At 44.0% G+C, this 27491-nt stretch overlaps 2 protein-coding genes across 2 annotated transcripts; one reads left to right on the forward strand and one right to left on the reverse strand.

Annotated features, from left to right (window-relative positions):
* Positions 1 to 3042: 3042 nt before the first annotated feature.
* PKDREJ (polycystin family receptor for egg jelly) lies at positions 3043 to 10245 on the reverse strand. Its single transcript, XM_015870626.2, has one exon. The coding sequence runs from the start codon at positions 9948 to 9950 to the stop codon at positions 3177 to 3179; it is 6774 nt and encodes a 2257-aa protein (XP_015726112.1). The 5' UTR covers positions 9951 to 10245; the 3' UTR covers positions 3043 to 3176.
* TTC38 (tetratricopeptide repeat domain 38) lies at positions 10245 to 27491 on the forward strand. Its single transcript, XM_015870694.2, has 14 exons — positions 10245 to 10373; positions 10890 to 10967; positions 11654 to 11735; positions 12281 to 12452; positions 15150 to 15323; positions 16453 to 16528; positions 17513 to 17632; positions 18873 to 18932; positions 19510 to 19548; positions 20242 to 20323; positions 21900 to 22065; positions 23546 to 23705; positions 23988 to 24061; positions 25297 to 27491. The coding sequence occupies exons 1-14, from the start codon at positions 10350 to 10352 to the stop codon at positions 25388 to 25390; spliced, it is 1401 nt and encodes a 466-aa protein (XP_015726180.1). The 5' UTR covers positions 10245 to 10349; the 3' UTR covers positions 25391 to 27491.

Genomic DNA, 27491 nt, shown 5'->3' on the forward strand with positions numbered 1-27491 from the left:
GGCTCATGACCAAAATATTGTTTTTTAACTACATTTTGTGTGTGTGAAAGACATTTTGTCTTTCTACAAACTTCATCTCCCCTTACAGTTTTCTGAACAAATATATTTAGCTTCCCATCACCATCTCACCTCTGCAATTAATTACAATTTTGGCCATGGTAGCACTGACAGAAGAGCATTTGTTTTTTACTCAAAGGCTGCCATACTCTGCTTTGCTGTGATGCTCTGGCAAGGAGTGAAGGCTTTCTGTGAGGCCATCTGTAGCATAGCGTGGCCTGATGGAGATGTAGAAGGAAAGGAGGGGTAGTTCATGATTGTGTTGCAGAGGCTGGCCTCATTAGGTGGATAAGACAATTCTCTTTTCTGGAAATCTGACAGAAGGACATTAGTTTCCTGAATTTCCAGAGAAATACAGGTTCCTTTATTCCTATAATTGTCTCCTGAGCTCTAACAGGTTATTATGAATAAATTGGCAGGTGGGTCTGACATCTCTGAAGTACTTTGCAGCATAAAATAATAATGTCTTGGAGTTTCAGGAGGTTAATGATGATTTTTTCCATGTTGGGTTCCCCATGAAACCAGAACCAACATAATGGAACAGGTCTTATTCTTGCTTTTGTGCTGGTCAGTCCCATTGAAGAGTCACTGACATGACTCAGGGCAGCTGCATCAGGGAAGCTGCCATAGTAGTCTAAGTACCTTGGCTCCAATAACCTCATGCTACAGCTCCTGCACAGAGGAAGAGGCAAGTTGATATATACGTGTCATTTCACAAAGGTGTTTGGTCACTAGGTTGCACTTGTGTTACCCAGATCTCCCTGAAGGGATGATATCACGTTATCACAAAAAGTCCGGATTTTCATGTAATAAAAAATTATTGCATCCATTCTAATTGAGAGATGATTCTATTTCTGAAGGCTGCTTTGAATAATAACTGCTCTGTTGGATCCTCTTTTTTTAAAAAAAAAAAAAAAATTTTTTTTATTTTTATATTTATTTTTATTTATTTATATAAAATATTTTTATATTTTATTTTTTTTCCTCCATACATAGAAATTCCTATGTGAGACTGTGGAATTACTCACACAAGGAGTAATTCCACAGTAATTCACCTTTGGCTGAATGACACAGTCTCTTGCATTTCTCCATATAAACTTCATAAATTCTTCTTGGCTCATAACATTTGCATCTGCCTTTAGGGTGGGCTTATACATTTTCAGCAGTTAGTACAGCTCCTTTTCTCCCATAGGCATTCTGTATGTTGGGCTATTTTCTCAGGATCTTTGAGTCACTGAATTTTGTATTTGTCAAAAGGAGTGAATGAGAAAATTTTGGATCAACACACAAATATTTGTTTACTTGAAGTTAGCATGCATAGGGAAGGAAGAGAAACCTACACAGCCGTGAATAAGTTACATTTGCAAACAGGCATCTGTGAGAACTGTTCTGTGGTCTGCTCTGAAAGGAGAGTGCAGGAAAGACATCTATAGGTGTCAACAGCCAGTACTGTGATAACATTTTAAAAAATTCAATATGATATAGACAAAAGTGTTTATTTTTCAATCCTTAGATGTTGCTGACATCTCCTCTCAGAATGCCCATAATTGTAAAAACTGCTGATTTTCTCAGTGGAACAGGCAAAATCGAAGATGAGTGCTGTAACAAGGGACTGAGGATGTCCATTTTGAAAGTGACTGCCCTGAATTTAAATCTTTACAGATTTTTCAGCTTCAGAAGGCTTATACTGCTTAGTGCCTCTGATTTGGACAAGTTTAAAGTGCTTCTCTCTCATCTCACCATCATTCATTGTTTCCTTACCCAGTTTAACCTCAGAATAGAATTCCTAAGTAAGCCACGTAATGTTTTTGCAGTGCTTTGGAAGAAAAAAAGGGGTGTTTAGGATTCAAAAGAAAAATTCTTTCCTACAAAAAGGAGGTTGCCAGTCCTAAAAGGCAGTCCAGTGAAGTCTCGTAGCCATAAGACACGCCATACAGTACAGCAAAAAATGATGATACTGCAGTTACAGCTATCACGTAATGCCTGTGAGAGACAGGAACACCACCAGCAAGAAGCTGTGAGTGGGGCCATGTTGGGAGGAGTGTGTTAAAAGCGGAAGCTTGGTGAGAAAGATAGGATAGGATATCCTCAGTATGATGCGCTGGACCTCCCTGTCTTGTTGCACAAAAGTTTGCAGCCCACTGAAGGGCAGGGCACAATTGTGAACATCAGGTGTGCAAACCCTTGATAAACAGGCATGAGCAGCAGGCTGGCGACTCTCTGGAATGAGTGGATTTCAGTGTTGGCTGTGTCTATGCTTGCGTGCCTCTGCCTGGTTGTTGCTTAGGGAATGCTCTGGTTAGAGAGGAATGGAAAAGAAATGTGTTCTTCTGTTTTCACCATGGGTCTGCGTTTGTTCCTGCTGCCTACCTGTGTTGACCCGCCTGGGCAAGCAGTGTCCAACATATCAGACAAGGATGGTGGTGGCAAAGGCCCTAGATGTAAAAGCTAAGTAGCATGGCTATCTAGAGCAATTGTGAAAATAAAAGCAAAGAGTCTGTAGAGAGGAAGAGAGTCACCACTGAGGTTTCCAGCGTAGCTCCAAGTTCTCTGTTGATGCTGCTTGTCCCCCTTCTGCTTCTCTTTACAATCATAAGCAGAAGTATTGTGGCATGGTGACACCCACCACTTGCCCCCCTAGATAATTCCCAGTAAGGGAAGCTTTGGGGAGCACACAAAGGGAGCTTTGAATCAAGGAGAAAAAAGAGAGGGGTTCAGGAAATCGTCTTTCACAGATTGCAACCCACACTTGTTTTTTCTTACTTTGCTATTCCATTTCTCAGCTCATCCTGCTGTGTGGGAGCAAGAAACCGACCCGCTGGAGGCTTACCTTCCCAGCTGGGTCAGCAGACTGCACCCCAGCAACATTTACCACTGAAATGGGCGCAAAATATTGTCAGCAGAATTTGTCTTAAGTGAGAAAATCTCAGTTCAATCAGTAACAAAAGTTTAAGTCTTAGAAAAGCCATGAAAAACAACACAGAAAACAATTTACAAGCATTTATTTGAAACATGTTTCAGAGTAGAGGTGGTCTGGAATTAAAAATCCCACTTTGCTCTTATTACAAGATAAACCATTTTTTTTCCCATTTGCCTTTTCTTTTCTTGAGGCCCGAATGTCACTGATGTCTCCTCTCAGCCTGCACATTGAGCGCACTGCGGCAAAGACTGGGGTCATTTCTTTTGGCTGTTTTACAGATGAGAAAACACAGCATCTTTTTCATCCTTTGCAATGCAAAAGCAACTGCTCTTGCTTCATCAGATGGTTCTTCACATACAATTTCTTTCCTATCTGCATAGGCGGACAAAATAATAGCTTGGAAGAGGTTGATCAAAACACAGGTCATCACTAGCAGGAAGGAGGCAAGGAAAAATCCACCCAGCAGCCTGCTGGATGAAAATTCAGTATTTCTGAAAGCAGCCACGCAGTAAGACAAGATGGTCTGAGCTGAGCGAATCATATTCTGGTAATCCCATTCACTCTGGCCAAACACAAGGTAGCCAAAAGCCATAAATATAAAGAAGTACACGACCACAACAAAGGCCATAGAGGAGATTCCAGGAAGGGCTGCCAAGATTGATCTTTGAGCCAGACGCACCTCATAAAATAATAGAGAATACTTTAGCGTCTTCAGAACTGCAAGAAATGACAAAAAGCCCAAAGTATTCCTTAAATTCTGATCTAAATGAGAAACTGCATGAAAAGGAATGAAATCGTTTGGATAAAGTAAGAAAAAGTGGACGATGTCTGCTCCCATCTTGAGCTTTATAATATGTAAAGAAACAAAAAGGAAGAATGCCAATTTTAAGATGAAATTGACTGTCTGGGAAATACTTCTAGTAGATTTTTTTCTGTGGACCATGCTGTAAAGGCCGTCTGCGGTGTAAATGAACAGAAAGGCAACAGTGCATACAAGAAATGCCTTTTCACCTTTTGTTTGCTGAGAGAAAATGGGGAGCGCAAAAGAGTGTACTGACAAAGTTGGTTTTATGATCCCAAGAAAAGAAAGTTCAAATATGACTGAGATACTGCAAAAGAGATGTCCATCCACGCTGAACGTAGTCAGTTCGATGATCACAGCCCAAGTCTTTTCATCGAGCCAGTTGCTCTCTTGCAGCAAATCCAGCCTCGCTGTTGAATTACGTCTTTCTTCTTCAGGGAAAAAGCAAAACGTGTATCCTCCTGGTCCATACGTGTGCAAATGTCCATATGAGAAGTAAGTCCAGGGAGTCCTGTTTGGTCGGTAAGTAAATCCGTGGCAACTGCTGGTATCCCTGGAAAAAGAATGGTTGGCAACTTCTGTCCAAGTGCCAGCATAGTCATCATTCTCCTCGATGTCCTGGCCATATCTGTGAAGGCAGTGGCTTTTACTGATCACAAATTTATTTACAAAGCTGTGAGGGTGAAAACACTTTTTCTCAGTACCTTTAGCCCGCACTTGCCTCATCCTGGGCAAACCGATGATTTTGGATGAGCTGTCAGTAAGAAAAGCTGGCTGGACATCATTGTGGATCAAAGGCAAGAAGGTGTCGTTCAGCCACATGTAAATATCTTCTAGCTCGACCACATCAGAGATCCTGGGAGAGAACTGGTTCCAAATGAACTGGTTGTAGTAGAAACTCTTAGTGTTCTCAGTAGAATAAGAAAAATGGAAGACAAAGGCTAAAACAACAAGGTGACTGATAACATCTTTTATGAAAATGAATGCCTTGTCTTTAATTTTTTCTGCTTCCAGCATCTTTGCAATTTCACCATCTGATAAAGGCTTATACAGCTCGGTGTCTCTGATCTGGGCAAGGCTAAAGTGCTTCTCTCGCATCTCTTCTTCATTCATTGCTTCCTTATCTGGTTTAATCTCAGAAGAGAGATCCTGGGTAAACCATGTAATGTGTTCACAGTATTTTGGACGAACTGAGTTCAAAGCTGAGTAACAAATGATTTTTATGATTGAAACAAAGAATACATTTTGAACAAAGGAGGTTGCTGATGCTAAAAGCCACTCCAGTGAAGTCTGATAGCCATAAGACAAACCATACAGCACAATGAAAAATGACGATACCCCACTTACAACTATCACTAACGCCCAGGAGAGATAGATACACCACCAACAAAAAACGATGCGTGGTCTCTTGCGAGAAGGCATGGCGGTAACGCTGAGCAGCTCGCTTTCTTCCTGCAAGTTACCTGCTTCTTTTGCATAGTTATTGCTAAAATTGGAGTTTGACAGTAGTCTTCTCTGCCAGGCCTTAATCTTTGGAGGGGAGTTCTTTTCTGATTGCTTCTCGTCTCCGGTGGTGCTTGCACCTCCTTCTGAAACTGGGAAGCTATCGCTGTTCTGGGCAGCTCCCTGGCTTCTCATCTGCCTGTAATGCATCAGGCCCTGTGAACTGCTGTGACCAGAAACATTCTCCGGGGAACTATTACTGCCAGATTGTGCTGACATTTCTGAAGGTTTCTGTTTTCGCAAACGTTCTCTCCAGTTTTTAAGATTTCCAGGAAGGAATGGTAGACTTCTGTTTGGGTTCTTCTGGGAATACTTAAATAAGGCCATTATAATCATTTCCACAGGTATTGTAATCAAGGCACATTCAATGCCTATGACAATTGATTTCAAGTACCTCAAGTGCAATGGAGATTCTTCATTCTTGTCAGCATTAAAGAACATAATGTTAACAAGCAGGTTTAGTAATAAGATTGTCAGACAGGAAGATAACCTTTGGAGCCTGCTGTAAGTGCCAGTGAGAACCTGAGCAAAAACGGAGAGCCACAGGTGGCCCTCTTTCAGACCATTGGCCAGATCAATAAAGAAATAGTCCTTTCTGGAAAGCGGTGCTTTTGGGTTGGTGACGGAAAATGTCCTTTCTAGTAAGCGATCCCCCTTGTCAGCAGCAAGCCATTTCCTGCAGATAAAGAACCAGGTCTTCCGAGTAGACATGTGTTCAACTTTGGCTCTGCTTAAGAACCAGCCTGGTGATGGGCCTCTGTTATTGTGCCAGACCCTGAAGGCGCGGATGTCTCCCAGGTCTTCCTTCGTCGTTAAGAGAAAGCAGTCAGTGCTTCCTTGACGGAAAGCAGGAAGCTGTGGATGCCGTAAGCAGTGGATATCACTCACACCATTCTGGCCGATGAGCTGAAGAAAAACATCTGCATTGGTTCCAGCTCCCCAGCGACTGCCAGTGTACAGAGTGACCAAAAAGCTGACTTTATCAAAGGGGTCGTTGTCGGGCAGAACTATGATTTTGTCTTTGCTGATCATCTCAGCCCTGTCTTTTCGTATGGCCCAGAGGGACAAAAGAAAGTAGGCTGAAAAAATGAAGAGCACTGTTAGAAGAGTCACGGGGTTCTTTGGGATGTCTGCTATTAGATTTATTTTAAGATCTACTGTGTTGGGGGTGACAATGACTTTGGCTGCCAGGAACTTGATGTCTAATGCGGATGTACTTTTGGCAGTGAGGACTGACCTACTCCAGTGACTCTGCTTCATGTTGCAGACACAGTGTACCCGCTGCCAGTTGGTCAGGGAACCAAGCCTGCACATGTCTTCACTCCACTGGTTCTCAACTCCTCCCAGAAACAAGCAGTGATCGCTAAAAGTGTGGATGCTCACCAGCCTCATATTTGGATACCTTGTGATATAGGATGTCAGCAAGACGATGGAAATGTTTTGACTCTGGGCACCGCTTCCTTGAGCTGCGACTTTCAGCACTGACTCTGGGAGACAGATGATGTAAGGAGTCTTGATTTTACACTCTTCATCAACTGTCTTGGTTTTGCTTGCCACTGTCGTCGTGTTGTGAAAAGCATCAAAAGAGGCGATGGGAAAACTCTGAGTGACATTAGTGCCTGAAAACACCAGCACCTGGAAAGCCACTTCTAATTTTGTCAGGATCTGGATGTATATGATCTTGGTATCTGTGTTCACTTCAAGACTAAATCCTCCGGTCGTGTAGGTTTGTGTTTTATCAGGTCCCATCACTAACCGAAATGTCGATGATTCAGTATCTTTCCTAGTGATAAGAATGTTTGCTTCTTCAGGCAGGATTCCTAGCAGGTCCCCATTAGCCTTGGTCTCTGCCATTTTGAAGCCCAAGATGGTTGTTGCGATCTCTGAAGTATAAGCCAACCAAGGGAAAGGGTTTTCATCAAACTCAAACAGGGCAGTAGAAATGACAGCATTGTAAGACAATCTCGAATACTTTCCGTCTTTCAGTGTTGGATAGAAACAATTCTTGCAAGCTTTTGTGGTAGAGAAAGTGTTTGCAACATCCCAGTTTTCGTCCTTCATCAAAGTGATCTTCCAGGTTTGGGTTTCCATGACAGTGTCTTCCTCCCCAGGAACTTTGCCTTGGAAAACAATCTCAGTTAAGTTTTCCATGATGGAGAAGACTTCTGCGACTGCATGAACATTGACATTCCTGCGACGCAGAAGTGTAGCTCTCAGGATGTTGGACAAGCATCTCAATATTCCACTGGTCTGAATTTCGGTTTGTTCAGACCAGTGGCTCTCATTGTTCTGTGTTTTCAACACTTCAGTTACTTCAGTCAGTTTTTTAATGGCAATCTCTTGCGACTCAGTGCTCACCTCCTCGGGTTGCTCTGTGACTTGAAAAAGAGAGGCTACTACTTGGTTGATTTCCATTGTGTTCTCAACTGAAATATTCAGGGCTGTCTTAATCAGGTTTTCCCTCAACTGAGTCTTGGTTATCTGGAGGGTTGGTCCAGCTTCGACATAGTTTAGGACGGAGGCTGCAAGATAAGCCAAATAGCCTGCATTAAAATAGTCTCCGGTCTGGAGATAAGCTGTCATGGGCGCACTTGAACCACTCACTGAGGCAAGCAGTTCATGGAACACCACAGCTAGCGGTCGACTTTTCACCGGGTTCTGCGCTATGACATGCAGGCTCAGTTGGGTAAATGCCCCCAGAGAATCACACACTTGAACATACAGCGTCACGGTATACCTCTGAGAGGGCACACCAACCGGAAGGAGAGATGGAGGCATTCTAGGCTGGTAGCCAAAGTACAGAATTGTGCCAAACGTGTTGTCCTCCACCGAGTTAATTTTGGCCGTTTTGGATATGTCGGAAGCTACTATGACCTTGTACGTCAGAGGTAGGTTGCGGTCAGAAAACCCACCGCACTGGACAACAAATTTTGTCAGAAAAGCCATACCCCGGTGTGGGGTGATGCTACACTTGCCAGCCCTGGGTGGAGAATTTACTTTAAATGCGTATCTGTAGAGTGATGACCTCCCACCCCAGGTAGTCACGTTCAGTAGCAGTACGTAGGATTGATCTGCAGTACTGGTAAAAGTCAGAGCATGTATAGAAAGGTAAGCACCAGACCTGCCCGTCGAGGTTCTGGAATTCCAGTCAAAGCTAATTTCTGTAGAGTTTTCCAGCCAAAGCGACCAGTGGTAGACTGGCTGGCTGCTTGTTTGACAGTTGAGGCACTTGCCTGACAGTGTAAACCTCTCTGTCGGAATTACAGCACTGCCACAGTTTTCAAGGCATGCCACATACAGAAGAGGTGAGAAGCCAGACTGCACGTTTATGCTTTGGTCGGCATAACTCCTTCTGCTGTCCTTCTGAATGATTAAACGAAAGTGGTAGACAGCGTTTCCTGGGAGGGATTCTGGTGCTATCACCTGAACAGCTCCTGAAGGTGTCAGCCACCTCAAATCCCTCTGGGCTGGATGGCATTTATTTGCCTCACCGATTCTCATGTATTCATAGTCCGATGGCTCTCTAGTACAGTACCAAGTAAATGTGATTCCCTTGTGTCTTTCCAGTGAATCGGGGTCATAGGACACAGAGCCATCAAGAGTCCAATTATCAGAAAAGCCCACTGTTCGGAAGGTGCCTCCTGCAATACTCGCCACAAGATTAGATCTCTCTATCTGGAGAAAAACTCTGTCTGTCTTACTGAAGGATCTTTTGGTCCCGAGCACATATACCGAAGCAGTAAAATAGACCTGATACATTCCATAATCCAAAGTCCCGCTGGGAACTGTTAACTGTACTGTGTTTACGCCGTGCAGTGATGATATATCTAGAGGTTTATCCCAGTCCGTTGGATTCGTTTTCATGTCCTTAACAGCGTAGAATATCCATTGGGGCTTTATGGACACTTGGAGGCTGCAGTCTACCAGCACTCTGGCAAGCAGGTAAAACGCTGTGCCCTTCTTCTGACGTATGACAGAGGTGTGAAGAGGAGGTTTCTGAATTGTAACTGAGTTCAATTTGCAGGCTGCTTCCTGGTGAAGCACTGCCGGCTCTGCTGTTCTTGAAGCTTTGCCGCTGACTCTGAGGAGAGCTGGTGCCGGTCTGCTTTGGAGGCTGTTCTCTTTTGCCACCAATCCTCGGTGTTTCTCTGGATCCAAGGGGAAAGCCGAGCATTGCAACAAACAGGCGGTGCTTCCCGTGCGATCATGGTACGTGTGTGAGCTATTCTGGGTTGCCCACCTCACTGACACCTCGACGCTCAAGTTGTGGTACAGGCACTCAGGTGCAGCGCATGAGGCAGACGAGCACTGCACGGTGATGAGATTGGAGGCCACGGACCAAAGGGCGCTTCCAGAGGAGAGGCCTATCTGGAGTGTGACTTGCCCGGACCAGAGAGAGGTGTTCTTCACCCAAACTGAATTCAGGTGCCAGAGGCAGCGCGGTGGTGCTGGAGGCTGCCTCTCTTTGCTCCCCGCCTGCACTCTCGCTCCCGGGGCTGGCTGGTACCGCAGGTTCAAGGCGCCATTCCCCGGGCAGGAGAGCCACCCGCCTCCGTCCGCTCCAAGGCAGGAGACCGCCAGGGGCGGCGGCCGCATACGCGGAGAGGAGGCTCGCAGGGCTTGCTGGGAAAAGGTGAGCAGCTGGAGGAGGAAAAGGAGCGTGGGCATGGCAGGACGGCAGGGCGGGGGATGGCGCTCGTCCTGCGGCGTGCCCTGCCGGCGGCTGCCGGTTGAGCAGTGCCAACTGCCAGCGGCAGCCAGAACGTTCTGCGTGCGGACCGGTACCTGCCGCCCCCTCTTCCATGGTACCGCTTGCAAAAAACCCCACGTCAGCTTTCCAAACAGCCCCCGGCGGCGGGACGCGCGCACTGCCAGCAGGGCACACAGCCCGCACGGAGCGCTCAGCGTCGCGGCTGCATCGGCGGCCACGCCGCGCCGAGAGGATGAACGGCCCCGCCCCACGCCCGCCCCCGAGGCCGGCCCGGCCCGACCCGGCCCCTTGTCCTGCGTGCTTTAAGAACAGCGGAGTCGCTCCGGCAATAGTTGTGAAGGGGTTGTGGGACGGCCATGGCACCGCTGAGAGACTGCAAGGTACGGGTGGGCCGGAAAGGAGCGGCGCAACGAGGGAGCCGAGCGGCCGAGCCCGCTGTGCCCGGGGGTCCCGCAGCTGCCGGGAGTGTGGGCGGCGAATCGAGCAGGGCTCGGCTTCAGCCTCTACCGGGACGGGGTGGGGGAGCTGAGGCGGCTGAGGCTGGGAGGGGCCGTGGGCAGCCGGCCCTGCCTTCATGTGATGTCGTCGGGGGCCGTCCTAAGAGGCGCTGTCTGGGGAGCTTCGCTCCTCCTGGGGGCTGGAACAGCAGCCCGCTTCCCTTTGGGGAAGCCAGGTGATCTGTACATAACAGCCCTGACCTGTCCGCTGTCTCGGCGACTTTCTTCTCGCTGTTTCTGAGCTCACTCTTGTGTGCTGTAAAACAGATACACTGTTGATACTGTGCACTACATTTTGAGTTGAAAAGCATCGGAAAATTGTCGCTGTTGAAGATTGTTGGCTGCGTCTGGAAAAGCAGCACATGGAATAAGCAGGTTCTTTCTTTGTTTGTTGTGCAGGCCTGGCAGGATGCTGGACTTGGCCTGTCCACTACAAGCAATGAAGCCTGTAAACTATTTGATGCTGCGCTAAGGCAGGTATGACCTAAAGTGAAAAATGAGGTAGTAGCAAAGTAGTCTTTGCTGTAGCTGATTTTTGTTTTTTTTACTGTCTGGGAGATGAGAAAAAGGTGTATTTGGTTTTATTTCTTGAGGAAAGAAAACTCCAGCAGTAACTGTGCTGGTGTGTCCACAGCAAAGTCAAATCTAACAGGTAAGCTGTAGTCTCAGAGGTGTTAAGCTCTTCTGTGTTTTCTGCTAATAGGCAGAGGAAACAGAGCCTGGGAATCAGGCTGAGTTCAGGCACTAGCTGTCAGCAGAAAACCTTGTAAGCAGAGAGCTCTGCTGAATGTTGCACATGTAGGAAAACCTTCAGGTCACACTTAACTCTGGAGAATCATTGAAGAGACATGTGCTGCATAAAAAGTGAAGATTGTTAGTTCTGCTGGTGGCCAAAGTACCTTAAAGAAAACATCTTTTCTGTTTTCTTCCTAAGCAGACTTGGTGTGCTAAGTGTAAAGTTTCTCTTTTGTTTAATTCCTTTAATTTTGACCTTCCTGGGGCCATGGGCTGCCTGATGTAATGCCTGTTTGTTTGGCAGCCCTGCCAAATAGAGTTTGGAAGTAGAGGATCTTGGAGGCCCCTTCCAGCCCAAGCCTTTCTGCTGTTCTATGGGAGAATGAGAAGATGCCCAGTGTTGTTGGCCCTGTCTCTCTCTTTTACAGTATGCGACATGGCGCAATGATGAGAACCTAGGAGGTATTGAAGGGTGTCTTTCCAAGTTAAAGGCTGCAGATCCAAATTTTGGTATGTATAACTGTAAAGGTGGTAACAGAGGATGGTTTAAAGGTGGCTAATATAAAGATATTGACCAAGATGGTGATAAATAGTCAAAGGTTATTAGTAAAGAAAACTCACCAATGTCGATGCCTGGACCGGATAGCTGAGGCAGTCTCCACTGGGGAGCAATCTCCAAGAGATGCTGCCTCAGTGGTGGTCAGCCCTTAAATGAGGTCTCAGAGGGGGTGGAGTCAAAGTCCACCCCTTCCGGGAGCACAGCTAGATTACTTTCACCTGTGCTCCCACAGCTGACCCAACACTTGCCTCAGCTAATTAATCAGTGGTTCAAGCTGTGATTTCCCATACAATAACCTTTAAATGTTTTATATGTCTTTTCCAATGCCTGTTATGAAGGGCAGTAGAAACTTGAAGCTTATGAGTCTTTTCTGTCTTCTTTGGCTACAAATGAGACCCATTTTCAACCAGACCATCCCAAACCTCTTCATGCTCATATAGAGATTAATTATCTGTGTTTCTGTACTGCTCATGTTGTAACTTGCTAATTTCCATAGTGATGGGACATGTCATTGCTAATGGATTGGAGCTTATTGGCACTGGAAGCTCAGTGCGGCTCAACAAAGATCTGGGCAGTGCGCTGAAAACAATGATGATGCTGTCAAGATCTCAGCCTCTGACTGAGCGGGAGAAGCTTCACGTACTGGCGTTGGACATGTTTGCCAGTGGGTAAGCGGCTGGCCCTGTGGGGAAGGGGACGGTGGCTGTTCTTGTCATACAGGACCTCCTTGCTGTTGGTGTGTACTGCTGCCCTAAGCAGAAATGACGTACTTTTATGCAAGGTCTGGTGTAACATAATACAGTCCTTGGTCCACACTAGCAATTATTCAGAAGTAATTTTCACAGAATTTTGGGGACTGGAAAGAACCACAAAAGGTTGTTGAGTGAAACCCCCTGCTAAGGCAGGTTGCATAGGGTAGGCATCTGGATGAGTCTTGGATATCTCCATTAGAGGAGACCGTGCTGCCTCTCTGGGCAGCCTGTTCCAGTGCTCCCTATGTCAGAAAGTAGAGTGAGAGGTGCTAGTATCAGTAGTTCTGTCAAGCATTGTTCTTCCATTCAGTCCGATGAATTTCTGTGCACTCTAGAAAATCATTCATTTTTATTATTTGTCAAACAAGTGAACATGGCTTTATCTCATGTATTTCATAGCAAAGGTAAAGAGGAAGCTATCGAAGCCCTGTTAATATGGGTTTAATTCCCACTGGAACAAAGGTGTCTGCGTGCATATGACTCTAGATTAACAATCAAATTACAGAATGACTTAGCATGTCGAACACCTTCAATATGACCCACCTGATCTGCTGAATTCTGTCATTATACTAGGTTCTTTAGTGTTATGTCCACACGTTTCTTAAATAGTTCTGGGAATGGTGGGACTGGGACTCCACCACTTCCCTAGGCAAGCCATTCCTCTGGCATCCCCCTGACTGCTACCTGCTGTCAGGTAGACCCATCAGCCTTTTCCAAACAGAACAACCCATTCCCTCTGTTGCTCCTGAAGTGTCTTGTTTTACAGTCCCTTCAACTTGGTTGCTCTTCTGTGAATGTGTTCCAGCAACTCAATATCATTGTTTGTTGTGAGAGGCCCAAAAGCGATCACAGTAGTCAAGGTGCAGCCTCCCTGTTCTGGAGTATGGGGCCAATCCTTTCCCTCATCCCACTGACCACACTATTTCTGATGCAGGCCTGGATGCCATTGACCTTTGCATGCTTTCTGGGCACACTGCTGGTTCCCATCCAGCTGTCTGTCAGCCAGCACCCCCAGCTCCTTTTCTGATGAGCAACTTTCCAGCCACTTGTGTCCAGGTCTGTACGGGGCCAATCCTTTCTCACATCCTGCTGAGCAGGGATTGGTACTGGGACCCATCTTGTTTAATATATTTTTTGATGACATAGATGGGGGGATTGATTGTACCCTCAGCAAGATTGTAGGTGGCACCAAGTTGGGAAGTGGTGTTGATCTGCCTGAGGGTAGGGAGGCCCTTCAGAGGGATCTGGATAAGCTGGATTGCTGGGCTGAGGTGAATGGGATGAGGTTCAACAAGGCCAAGTGCCGGGTCCTGCACTTCGGTCGCAATCACCCTATGCAGCGCTATAGACTTGGGGCTGAGTGGCTGGATGACTGTGATGTGGAAGGCGACCTGGGGGTGTTGGTCAAGGCTGAACATGAGCCGACTGTGCCCACGTGGCCAAGAAGTCCATTGGCATCTTGGTCTGCATTAGAAATAGTGTGGCCAGCAGGAGCAGGAAGGTAGTCATCCCCCTGTTCTCAGCACTGGTGAGGCTGTACATTGAGTTTTGGGTCCCTCACCATGAGAAAGACATTGAGGCCCTGGAATGTGTCCAATGAAGGGCAACAAAACTGGTGAAGGGTCTGGAGCACAAGTCTTATGAGGAGTGGCTGAGGGAGCTGGGATTGTTTAGTCTGGAGAAGAGGAGGCTCAGGGGAGACCTCATCACACTCTACAACTTCCTGAAGGGAGGTTGCGATGAGGAAGGGTTTGGTCTTTTCTCCCAGCCAACAAACAGTACCTGAGGAAATGGCTGCAAATTGTGGCAAAGAAGATTTAGATTAGACATAAGGAAAAACCTCTTCTGTCAGAGAGTGGTCAGGTGCTGGAATGGCTACCCAGGGAGGTGGTGGTGTCACCATCCCTGGTAGTGTTCAAGAGGTATGTGGATGAGGAGCTATGAGGTATGGTTTAGTGTCTTGTGGTAGCAATGGTAATGGGAGGATGGTTGGACTAAATGATCTTGTAGGTCCTTTCCAATGTGATTCTATGACCACACTATTTCTGATTTGGGCCTGGATGCCATTGACCTTTGCAGGCTCACATCCAGCTGGCTGTCAGCCAGCATCCCCAGCTCCTTTTCTGCTGAGCAACATTCCAGCCACTCCTGCCCAGGTCTGAACTCTGCTGTATGGCACTGTTGTGACTCTGGTACAGGACTGGGGGCTTAGCCTTGTTGAATGTCATGCAGATGGACTTAGCCCTTTTATCCAGCCTCTCCAGAACCATCTGCAAAGCCTTCCAGGTCCCAAGTAGATAATAGCAGATCTCTGTACAAACTTCAAGTTTAGTTTTGTGGGAAAACCTTTATGGTTCAAGCATGTCTCTTTTTCCTTGTCTTTTGCAGCTTTTGTAAGAAGACATTTAAATCTGATTTCCCAGAAAGTGCCCTGTACAAATCATGTTGTTGTTTCTTAAAAAAAAAAAACAAACAAATTTACCTAAAATTTCTTCAAGAAGGAAAAAGGTTTTTGGTGTTGATTCTTCTCATTTTCAGAACAGCAGATGTTTAGAACTAAAAGCAGGGCAGGGGTGCATGTCTTCTTTCAACAATCAAAACTTCTGTTTTTAGACAGCTACCAAAAGCTTGTGACGTATGGGAGCAGATTCTACAGAACCATCCGACTGACTTGCTGGCCCTCAAATTTTCCCACGACGCTTATTTCTACTTAGGATATCAAACACAAATGCGAGATTCCATTGCTCGGGTTTTTCCTTTCTGGACACCTGATGTTCCTCTAAGCAGGTAAGTCATGCTTGATTTTCAGCATTCCTCTTTATCTGATGTATGGATGCTTTTTGGCTTTAGGTTGAAACACATCTGACTAATAGGATTTGTTAGAAATTGAAGTGTAAAATGTTCTGTGGTGTCTTGCACTGTATGATTCTGCAAATACAATATCAGTTAAATATTTCTTAAAATGACTGCACTGGGTATGTTCCCAGGTGCATATAACAGCCAAGCTTCCCTGTACAATGGGCCTTTATTGCTTAGTGATTATACCTTCTTCTTTTACAATATCTTCAACCGATTTGAAAAAGCCACATTGCGTTAGGATGCCTGCATGTAGTGGGCAGTGAAGAAGGAGCAGATGGCTGCTGTTGTGTGTGTTGCCTTTGAGCTAACTTTGGTGACAGCAGGTTCTTACTCCTGAACATGTAATTTTTCATTTTTGCAACTGCTCTTAATTTCAGCTTAACCAAAAGGGTAAATATCAGCAGCTCTTATATACTGGTGGTATGCTTCTTGTCCTTGATTCCTGTGCTGGCATCTATGGGTCTTGATTCCTATGCGGTGTAGCTCATTGTTCTGTATTCTGCAAGCTTGAATCCTTTGAGTCCTAGTGTGGATTGCCACCAGCACCAGCCTGTCAGTGGATGTCTTTCACCTACAGCCTGGTGGGTCTGAGGAACCAGAGTAGTCTCCCTCTAGAAACCAGAGTATGTTCTGACACACACCCATGCACCACATTCAAACTGTGAATCTGAAGTATCTTGCGGGTGCTTTCTGTTTCCCTTTTTGGTAAAATTCAATTTGTTACTAAGCATGTTGAATTTGAAAAATGGCATAACAGCGGTAGAGACAAGCTACGGGGAAGGATACACTGAATCTATATATTGTCTCCATTATCTACAATTCAGCATTGGAAAAAACTGTTCTCAGTTCCATATGATGCTTTGGCTTACACAGTCAGTAGATTTCATGTTTTTAGTATATCCTTTGGGCATAAGGAAGGGTTGGTCTTTTGTTAAGTACACACATTTATAAGAAGTAGGCCATGAGCTCTTTCTGTTGCTCAGTATTGTGAAATACTGTTTTGAGTTAAGTGCTGTTTCTAAGTGGGTAAAGTGTTGTTCCTTTCCATTTTGCTTAGCTACGTGAAGGGCTACTATTCTTTTGGACTCATGGAAACAAACTTCTTTGATCGTGCTGAGGAGCTTGCCCGTGAGGTAAACTGCCTGTTCTTGATGGTAAAAGGTTTTTAGAATTGTTAGTTACATGCTCCCTATCTATCATCATCCTATTGTGATGTTTTGCACAAATGCTGTGAACTGACTCTTCTTCATCCCAATTTTTAGAAGAATAAAGAAAGAGAAAGCGCAGCGTGAAAGTGCTCATTTTAAAAAGAAACTCTTAATAACTATCCCTTAGAATCTCTTTTGCTGCACCCCCCACGTGTAATTGGCTATTAACATCTATTAAAGAATGTTAGATTGTTTTACTGTAATCTGCTCTTGACTGTTCGTTCTCTTTGGGGTCCCTCTCTCTCTCTTTTTTTTTTTTCTAGTCATATACTCATGGATTAGTGAACAGTTGGGAATACAATGTTCCTGGGCATCAAAATTAGCCTGCATATAGCCTTTTGATAAAGATGGCAGCTGTGTTTGATGTTGTGCAGAATTCAGGGGTCATTAATCTCCACTGGGTGTCTCGACAGGGTTCTGTTGCTGAAGGTGGCAACAAAGATGAAACTGCTACAGACTAACCTTATAAAATGGCTAAGATATCATGGAATTTGGAGCAAGAAGGAGTTATTTGCTTAGCATTCATTCAGAGCTGACTGTGGCCTTAGAGGAAAAAGCAATTGCTTGCAATGAACTGTTGTAGACTGTATTATGCCTGTGCATGCAATTCTTTCGTGGCTGGTACTGATGTATGTCTGTGAAATAAAATGCCATTGGATAAGCTTCATTGAATCTTGCATTCTAAAGCTGTTTTGCACATCTTCACCTCTGTGTGGTAGAATTCAGGACATCATCCAGAAAACTTTTTCTTCCTTTCTGTCTAAATCAGTCTTCCAGCTGGTTGAAGAAGTACAGGGTTGTACCTGACATGCAGCAAATAAAATTAATCTCTTCTTTCCCTGTCACCTGTAACAAATGCTTACCTGCCAGTTTGAGTGACTCAGCACAGTTTCCTTTTTTCACTTGTAGGCTCTGAATATAGATCGGACAGATGCATGGTCTGTTCATACTGTAGCTCACGTGAATGAAATGAAAGCAGAGGTGGAGAAAGGGTTAGCATTCATGAAGGAAACAGAAGACAACTGGAAGGTAAGCTTTGTCACAGCATCTCTGAAAAGTATCTTTTTAGGTCTTCTTTGCCTGCTCCAGCAAGTCCTGCGATTCTTTATCTATTTCCTTTCTGTCTGTGTATGTGTTACAAGCAATACAAGTTTTAGAAATGAGTAGAAAACTTCACTTGAAGTGCTGGTATCCATGCCAAATTTGAAGCAAGAGGCAGAAAAATGTCAATTATGATGGGCATGTACTCTGGACCACTTCAATCCATCATTACTGAGATAACACAGGTGCCAAGTTACACACTTGAGTTGGGAAGCATTTACACAGTCTGTCCTCTCAGAGGGCCTTATGTTAGCTGGGAGTATTGTTTAAGTAAAACAACACCCTGCTTTTCAACAGGAGCATGATTTGTACAAGCACATAACATAGTTACTTTTTTCTAAGCAGATTGAACTGGCTGGATGTTTTGTGTGACATAAAGCCATGGCCACTGCTGGTAGATGTGGCATCAGATAAAAATTTACAGTGTTTATTATGATTCACTGATATGCATGTGTTTATAGAAGATTTTGTCCAGGTTTTCTTTACATGGTAGTTAGTTTTTATTATTCCTTTCACAGAAGCTCAGTTGCCTATCCTTATAAGTGTTTCATCACAAAATCAGAAGGGGCAAATTATGTCACCAGAGGGGACCTTCATGCTAGTGCAGCTTGGCCTTAAGTGGGAATGGTTTTTCTCCAGAGCTGTTGCTGCGGGTTTTCGTAGTCTGTTTTTATTTATTGATTTGAGCAGCCTGTAAGCCCGCTTCTTGCTTAGCAATTTAATCTCATTCAGAAATCAAAGTCAGCAGCAGAAGGGAGGGGTTGAGGTAATTCCATATTCTTATACATTTGTCATTTGGTATGGTGATATGATAGTAAACGTGGTATCATCAGATTCATGCCAAACACTTAACCTCTTGAGCTGCTGCTGTTGATGTTGTAGTGTAATATTCAATGAAGTTTACAGAAGGACTTATTGTAGCTCTGTGAAGTTCTGACATTCATCAGGAACCTTTGTGCTTCCTGCAATTGAAGCAGTTGTCGGCACAATAATGAAGAGACTTTGTCCACTTGTGAGAAGATTAAATTTAACTGCTGCATTGTGAGAGAATAAGAGGAGCACTGAAGCACTCACTGGTTGAAGAGGAAAACAGAAATCTGCCTAGATATGTTGAAATGAAAAGTTATTATGTAAATCATAATATTTCTCTCCTTTTACTTTTTTCCAGGATAGTGATATGCTTGCTTGCCATAATTACTGGCATTGGGCTTTATACTTTGTGGAGAAGGTATGAGATGTTTTCATATTGCTGATTTATGGTCCAGACAGATAATTCATCCAGTGTTAGTTAAAAAGCAATCTTAGCATTTATAGGGATTTTTTTTTTTTCCGGTTATTTACAGGGATGCTGTTGTAAAATAGTACAGTAACATTTTTACAAGAGGGTCCTCTATTACAAGTAACAGCATATCATGTTGCAATGCAGATTTTTCTTATTATTCATAATGCTTAACACTTGTCACCTTTGTCTCATTAATGAATTGAATTCCATATCGTTGAAAAGGTGCCATTCTTGGGTTAGAACACAGCATCAGCTGCTTGTGTTTGGTACTAATGACATAGAAAACATAGCTCTCAACAGTGGTTGAGAATTCTGAAAGGAAGATTAGAAATAGAGATTAAACCTCATCTTTCTCCCTCATGTAACAGAACAATATTCACATTATTAAATGAGACTTTTTCTTAAGTCATGAGACAGTGAAGTTATGTTATGGCATCATTTAATTTATATGTTTGGTTGCTACTCATCACTCTTGCTTGCTTTACCAGAATATAAGTCTCACAGTCCTTGTTTGCTTTTACAGGGGGAATATGAGGCTGCTTTGACAATTTACGACAATCACGTGAGTAGGGTCTTTAATATTTTAAAGGGCATGCTTCAGATTGTGATACGTGCTTTCTTCCTTCTGCCTGAAATTGAAACCTTCCACATCATGCCGTGCATGTGTGATACTTATAGCTGTTGTTAGAAAAGTCATTTCTCACCAGGTGAAATGCTCCAAAACCTGTGTTGTCTCTATTTGTGTTGCTTAGGTCTCAGGTTTTTCTGGGGGTAGGGAAAGAAAAAAGCTTTTTAAAAGGATGTAAAACTTTTGTCCTACAAAGTCAAGTTACTCTGACAAATAATGGATTTTGCTCTTTAGTTATAAGTTAAATAAGCAGGTCTTTCCATTTCTAGCTAATATGCTCTGGTTCTGTACTGTGTAGGTGTCAACACAATCTTAGTAAATAAAATCAAATTAACTCTGGCAAAATGAAGTAAAATTTACGGCACTAGACTGGGGAGAAAAAAACAACAAACTTGGTGACCCTCTGTGCTTACTGAGTTGAACTTCATAACAGTAAAACAACACAAGCGAAGCAATGTGATTTGTCATTACAAATTGCTGTATTTGGGAATGATGCAATTAGCAGTGCAGTTGTGTGACAGGTATTTTGGGATGAATGAATACAAAGTTAATTTTGTACTGTGCGCAGCAGTTTGATTATCTGAGAAAGTTCCTGGTAGCACAGCTCATGAGCTCTTGTGATTATAGATTGCTCCCCGGTTCCTGTCAAGTGGAAGCATGCTGGATTTAGTAGATAGCTCTTCGATGCTGTACAGGCTTCATCTGGAAGGTAATGTAATTCTTCTTAAACAGTAAGCGGAGCAGTTTTCTTTAAGCCTCCCCTTCCAACACACATGCTTGCTTGTCAGCATGCAGAGTAGTGAATGAATTTCTTATTTGGTTTTGCTCATGTGCACTGCTTTAGTTTTACCTATCAATCTGTCTTTGTGTGATTCCACAAGTTATTCTCACTTCTGCCCTTCTGATTCTTCTCCCCATTGCAAGTATGGGGTAAGTGGGTCAGCAGCTACTGTGTGGTGCTTGGCTGTCTGCCAGGGTTAATCCACATCATGTGCATAACTTTTATGCTTCCCGAGAGCTTCCCCTACCACAACCATGCTGTACAGTATTTCATTCAGCTCAAGCTATCATGGGCCACATATTTATTTTTTTGCAAGTTTAGCTTATGTTGTCCCTGCAGATGCGAGGTTGAAAAGTCAAGTATGTTAACCTCTAAAAAGCTACGGAGCTTTCTCCAAGTAAATTTGAAATCAGAAACTTCATATTTTGATATTGATTATCCTCTGGCTTTTGTGTACTCTTGTAACTCAGTGGCAGTTCTTATGTTTTTAAAGCTAGAATTTGTGTTCCTGAACAGGCAAGGAGGAATTACTTTCACAATATTCTCCTGGAGCGCTAATGATGCATTGGATTTGTTTATGAAATTCATCGTATTACTCTGTATTGTTTGATTGCTGTGGCTGATTTGGAATGAACATCGTCTAAAATTAGATGGCAGCAATCGCTTAACGAAGAGAGATACTCACATAATGCAATCTATAATATTGGTGATAAATTACTAACAGTCACTGAACCCTTTGCCCTGATAAGGCAGCCTGTAACTAAGCATTACTCTGTGACCAGAAGAGGGACTGTTTTAGAATCATAGAATCACCAAGGTTGGAAAAGACCTAAAAGATCATCCAGTCCAACCGTTCACCTATTACCAATAGCTCCCACTAAACCATGTCCCTCAACACAACATCCAATCGTTCCTTGAATACCCCCAGTGTCGGTGACTCCACCACCTCCCTGGGCAGTCCATTCCAGTGCCTGACCACCCTTTCTGAGAAGTAATACCTCCTAATGTCCAGCCTGAATCTCCCCTGTTGTAGCTTGAAACCATTCCCTCTGGTCCTATCACTAATGACAGGAGAGAAGAGGCCAACCCCGAGCTCACTACACCCTCCCTTGAGGAAGTTATAGAGAGCAATGAGGTCTCCCCTGAGCTTCCTCTTCTCCAGGCAGAACGTTCTCAGTTCCTTCAGCCTTTTCTCATAAGGCCTGTGCTCCAGACCCCTCACCAGCTTTGTTGCCCTCCTTTGAACACGTTCCAGGGCCTCAATGTCTTTCTTGCAGCGAGTGGCCCAAAACTGGACACAGTACTCGAGGTGAGGCCTCACCAGCACTGAGTACAAGAGAACAATCACCTCTCTGCTCCTGCAGGCAACACTGTTTCTGATGCAAGCTTTTCTTGAGTTTAGTAGCCGTGCAATCCATGGCACCTGATGCTGATACATACTGTACTTATAAGTGATGTTTTTGCACGTGGTGTTTTTATTTTAAAAAGTACCTTTTACTCATAGGTGTAAAGCTTGGAGACAGATGGGACAGTGTCCTCAAACGTACAAAGAAGCACACCAAAGATCATGTTCTTCTCTTCAATGATGCACACCTATTGATGTCCTCCCTGGGAGCCAAAGACCACAAAACTACTGAAGAGCTTTTAACAACTCTTCAAGAACTTGCCAAGTAGGTTACGTGAATTGAAGTACTGTATTGAATAAATATTCTGGCTTTTTGTTTTTCTTGAGAGAGTTCATCTATCTATGATGTAAATGTAGCTGGTAGATCCTAAAAGCAAGCTAATGGTTTGACTGGTACAGTTTTAAGCCCAAAAGTTGGTGGATTAGAAGTTGTAAGCAATAGAACGCCTGACCACATCCTGCAGTAAATAGAGGGGAGGAAAAAAGATGAGTTCTTAATAAATATTTATATATAACTTCTCTAAACTGAATCTCTCCCTTAAGCGTGACTGATAGATTTGAATATTTAAATGCTGAGCAACTCCAGCTGTAAGTGAATAAAAGGCTGCTGAAATCTGGAGAGAATGCATCGGGGAACACAAAGCTGACATGTGGGATTGCAGGGTACTAAACTCACAACGTAGAGTTAATTGATGTCCCTGTTTTCCCAGCTTCTCTGCCTGGAGTTACAGTACCACCTTTCCTCCTCTGCTTTCTGGCTGTAGCATCACAGGAATTCCGTTTCATCCTGCTTTCAAGCCCATAATTGCTGGTATTGCTTTGCAGCTTGCCAGTTAAAAATTTTGCTCACATCTAGATTCCTCTCCCTCCACACACACCTTGATTTTCCTCTGTCTCGTCACTTATCACTTCCCTTCTCTTAGAAAAGAAAGAGGAAGGAGAACCTGAAGTTCTCTGTACTTGTTCCTGTCTGCAGTACCTGTCTGTCCAAACTAAATGTAATTTTTGAGAATATTTATAAAAAGAAGTATCTGTGAAATCAAACCTGAGCACATCTGATTTTACTGAAGTAAGAGACGGTGAATATCTTTCATAGTATTATATTTATACATGAGTATAACTTATACATGAGAGGCGGTGTTTTAAGGAATGATGAACACATAGGGCAACATTACGTACTGAAAAATCTGCATCAACCTAGTGGAAGAGGAGAAAAATTCATAATAGTAACTTATACTGAGCACCAAGTAATCAGGGCAAAGCTTAATGTTTCGAAAGGTGTATCTTGAAGAACAGTTTGATTGTTTATTTAGAAGTATGTAGCTGCATCCATTTTTCTGGGGAGGCACTGTGCCATGTGGCAAGGGGCTTTCAGTGGGACTAATTGCCAGTTTTGGCACTAATGTGGACAGCAAGAGAACTAGTGTTGGATGCTCTGGTATGAAGATCAGAAGAGAAAATAGCGTAGACTTCTGGCTTTTTTCCCAACCAAAGTGATGCGTTGCAAAGGTTTGGCCTTGTGACATGTGAATGTGTGCAGAAGAATGAAATCCAGTTGACTGATGTGTAATAAGAAGGCGAAAGTAAAATAACCACACCAAAAGTTACTATCTTAGTACAGTAACTGAAACATCAGGCTTTGAAGAGTCAAAAGAATATTCTGTCTGCAGGCCATGCCCGGCTGGCATTGAATATGCATATTTCTCCCTTGATCTGTGAGATTTTGTCACTTTCTCGTTCTGCAGAGACCCTGGTGAAGACCATGAGCTTTCTCTGGCTCCTCGTGTGGGGTTGCCATTACTCCAGGCTTTGGTGGAGTTTGAAAATGGAAATTGTGACAAAGCTGTGGATCTGCTGTACCCGATCCGTTATCAAATAGTCGAACTGGGAGGCAGTAATGCTCAGGTAAAAGACATCAGTAGAAAATGTGACTCAACATGTGACTTGGTTCACTTCCAGTAGCCTCCCTGAGGTGCTTTCATTGTTAGGAGCCCTTGTATCTTAGAAAAGGGAACAGCTGAACGGTGCTTGTGACCAAATCCTGATTGCAAACACTTCACAGCGGCGTTAGCTATTCAAACATAGCGGCAGGAGCACTTCACTTGGGGGCTGATGGTAAATGGGATGTCGTAACCAGAAACACTTTGAGAGTTACTTACTTGCCTCTTTACTGACTTCATTTTGCAGAGAGATGTTTTCAGCCAGGTATTGATTCACGCTGCTTTAAATTGTAAATCCCAAGCCAAACGAAATCTTGCTAAGTGAGTATTTTTCCTGTTAATTTTTTGTTTCTGTGGTGATAGTACTGTCTTAAAATCAGGATGTGGCAAAGTACCTCCAAACAACTACATTCGTGCTGAAATTACATGCAAGTGTTCATGTTAAATGTAATAATATTTAACTAAGATGAAAAGTATAATAGCTGTCCGTTCTAGAAGTGCAGTCTTACAGTATGGATGATTCATTTGTATTTGTTCAAGGGCAGTTGATTTTCAGATGGTTCTGTCTTAGATGGTGGCATCTTGCCGTTTGGTTGAGTACTTAATGGGCTCCTGCATTTTGTTGACCTGCTGGAAATCAAGTTTACTCTAATGATAACACCTGTTTTACTGGGAAATAGGATGAACAGGTTCTGACTTGCGCGCTTGCTTTAGTATAAATCACAAGAGTTTTGTTTAGCAGAAATCATAGGTGTTCCTTATTGGCCTCTGTAGAGTTGTGTTTAAATTTATTAACTGAGCCTTCTGTGCACTTGAAGGAATGCCTGTCTCCTCAGGACAACAGGAAGCCTTGCCTGTTTGCCTCTTGAAGTCTTTTTGAAACATGAATAGCAGATAAAATATATCAGAATGATTATTTTGTACCCTCCGAGTGCTCATTTTCCATCTTTGTCAGTGTTAGAGGGAACGCTCTTCTGCCTAATCTCACTGCCAGGGCCAAACGTTTTCAGTAAAGGAAATAAGGAGCAGGTCTTTAGGTGGTGTTTTCCTGCTCTTGTAAGGCTACTGCAGGCAGTCTTACGGGAATCACACATTCACAGAATGACCCAGTTGGAAGGGACCTTAAGGATCATGAAGGTCCAAACCACCTGCCTGGCAGGGCCACCAAACTTCCACATTTACTAGATCAGGTTGTCCAGGGCCCCATCCAACCTGACCTTGAACACCTCCAAGGACAGGGTATTCACAACCCCGCAGCCTTCTTTTCTCCAGGCTGACCAAACCCAGCTCCCTCAGCCTGTCCTCATAGGGGAGGTGCTCCAGCCCTCTGATCATCTTCGTGGCCCTCCTCTGGACCTTTTCCAACAGCTGTCTATCTTTCTTATACTGAGGGCTCCATACCTGGACACAGTACTCCAGATGGAACCTCACAAGAGCAGAGTAGAGAGGGACAATGATCTCCCTATCCCTCCTGGCCACCCTTCTCCTGATGGAGAAAACATGATGTACTCAGTGGATTCCTTCCCATTTTCCTGCTACTTATTCTCCTTTTTCAGGTGCCTCCTGAGAGAACGTGATGCGATGAGACCAAATTCACCAATGACAGAACGACTTATAAGGAGGGCAGCGGCCATTCATTCAGTGGCATAAGTCTGTCCTCAGTGCTAGCAATAAGCTTACCAATTGAAGGAAGTGGAGGGACGCTGTGCTGCAAACCATGCTAGAGAATCCCTAGGAGCAAGAGATCTGATGACTGCTTTCTTGGAAATATAATCTGAAATGCGACAGCTTTAAATCATGGATGATTCTGCACGGAAATTAGAAGATTACCTGCTTGTTATGCATGTCTATCTGAACCTTCCTGGGATGCTGCTTTTCTAGTCCATTTTCTTTGAAGTTCCCTCTGACCGTGCTACTATTCAGTACAGTAGCAGTGCCTGGCTTTCAGTCATTGGTTGTCCCAGTTTGTTACTTCATCAATATGTTAAATGTTCAGTAAACTTTTCAGATACTTCAAATGGATCTTCTCAGCATAAGAATAGGAAAGTATCGGGCCTGAACCAATACAGTGTCAAGCTCCCAGTCCATTAAGACTTAAATTACCCTGGCATTATAGATCTGTCTGCCATCAGAATATTTTTCCAGGTTGTAAGAAGCTGGAACAATTCTTTGCTCAAAGCTTGTTCAGCAGCACCCATCCAAGACATAACCTGCTTGACAAGCTTTTGGGGTTAATGGTTACCATGAGCGTGGCAGTGAGAGAAATGTGTTGTTGGGAGACAAGGAGAAACCTTTTCAGCTGTTTGTTCTTTGGGGCATTCAAGCTAGCATATGGTGGTCAGCTTGGAGGAGAGGAGAACCATGCAGTCAGTGTGTATACCTAGCAGCCCACTGTGCAACAGTTTTGTGTGTGATGAACTGCTGGTTACCCAGAGGGAAGGGCACGTACTATGGACATGCTTTTTGCAATTACTGTTGCTCCTGATTAACAAAACAGAAGTGACCTTGGCAACTGGATGCTGTTCCTGGCAACCAAAAAGTCACTGACTGGGGAGAGGATAAAAACCTGAAGAGTTCCAAGGAAGAATGGGTACTCCCTCCGCCAAACTGCAGCCCTGCTGGTCAGCGAGACATTGCTGTCTGACTTGCTGGGTCTCCAGTGGTTACTATCCCTGCTCTGGAAACTGCTTGCTAGGATTTCTGTCTTTACTGTCACTAACCTGTGGGCTGCAAGTTGGAGCTAACCAAGTAGTTCAAAATTATTATGGTACATAGTTAGAGACATTTTGGAGACAGCGTGGTTCACACGTCAGCTGGTCCTTTAAACGTAAAAAGGGTTCTCTTCTCTGGGCACTGAGAAGTGGAACACTGCAAAACACTCAGTGACCCTCTCTTTCTTTATTCTGGCCTAAAGGAAACATAAGAAATAATAACCTAAAAAAATAAGGAATAAAAACCCCAAGCCATCACAAGGTTTGTACACTTTATGGCACTTTTGGTTCAGTGACTTTTTCTGGCAGTAAAAGCTCTGTTTCAGCAGGAAGAAAAAAAAAAAAAAAAAAAAAGGCAGTGCAAAGGTAATGCACAAGCTAGAAAGTTGAGCAACTCAACAAGCCCAGGGAGAGAACTCCCATGTCAAGCTGGGTTAATAACTGCATGATGTGCAGATTAGAATTGTTAGGGACTCCACCACTATTCCTGATGATATGAGTATGCTGTGTTTGTAGAGGTGTCCTTCCTCTACTTGAAGCAACATGCAAAGTGATGCTTCTGTTGTAACACCTACTTTGTCTGGCAGAGTTCTCCAGTTATTTGGAAAACAAAGGCATGAGAAAAGAAATGACACAAACTCAGCACAAAGGATTGAATTTTGTCTGTGTAAAATATACTGTACCAGCTGTCATCTGTGCACTGCGGCAGCACACACCATGCTGCAAGCACCCCTCTCCCAACTGGGCATGGGGCTCCATCCTGCCACTGCTGTCCGTGCTCTGCCTGCTCCTCAAGACAGGATCCCAAGGTCCTCAATCATGGCCTGCAGATCCCGGCCGGCAGGGAGAAAAGGAGCAGCATTTTGCAGACCACAGGCATGCTGCTGCCATACACACACTGCTTTCCTACTCTTAGGAGCTGTTAGCCATCACTGCACAACAGAACTCGGCTTTATGAGGGGCAGCACCTTATTAACTGAATGTCTTCTACCCAGTAAGGGTGACTGTAATAAAGGTAATAAATAATTTATTGTAGTTTA

This window comes from Coturnix japonica, chromosome 1, assembly GCF_001577835.2.
Source record: "Coturnix japonica isolate 7356 chromosome 1, Coturnix japonica 2.1, whole genome shotgun sequence".
In the NCBI taxonomy this organism is placed as follows: Eukaryota; Metazoa; Chordata; class Aves; order Galliformes; family Phasianidae; genus Coturnix; species Coturnix japonica.

Coding starts and splice junctions, on each gene's coding strand:
- PKDREJ (XM_015870626.2), bottom strand. CDS start 9,950: ATGCCCACGCTCCTTTTCCTCCTCCAGCTGCTCACCTTTTCCCAGCAA.
- TTC38 (XM_015870694.2), top strand. CDS start 10,350: ATGGCACCGCTGAGAGACTGCAAG. Junction 17,633..18,872: donor AAACAGAAGACAACTGGAAG/GTAAGCTTTGTC, acceptor ACTTTTTTCCAG/GATAGTGATATGCTTGCTTG. Junction 23,706..23,987: donor TGGGAGGCAGTAATGCTCAG/GTAAAAGACATC, acceptor TTCATTTTGCAG/AGAGATGTTTTCAGCCAGGT.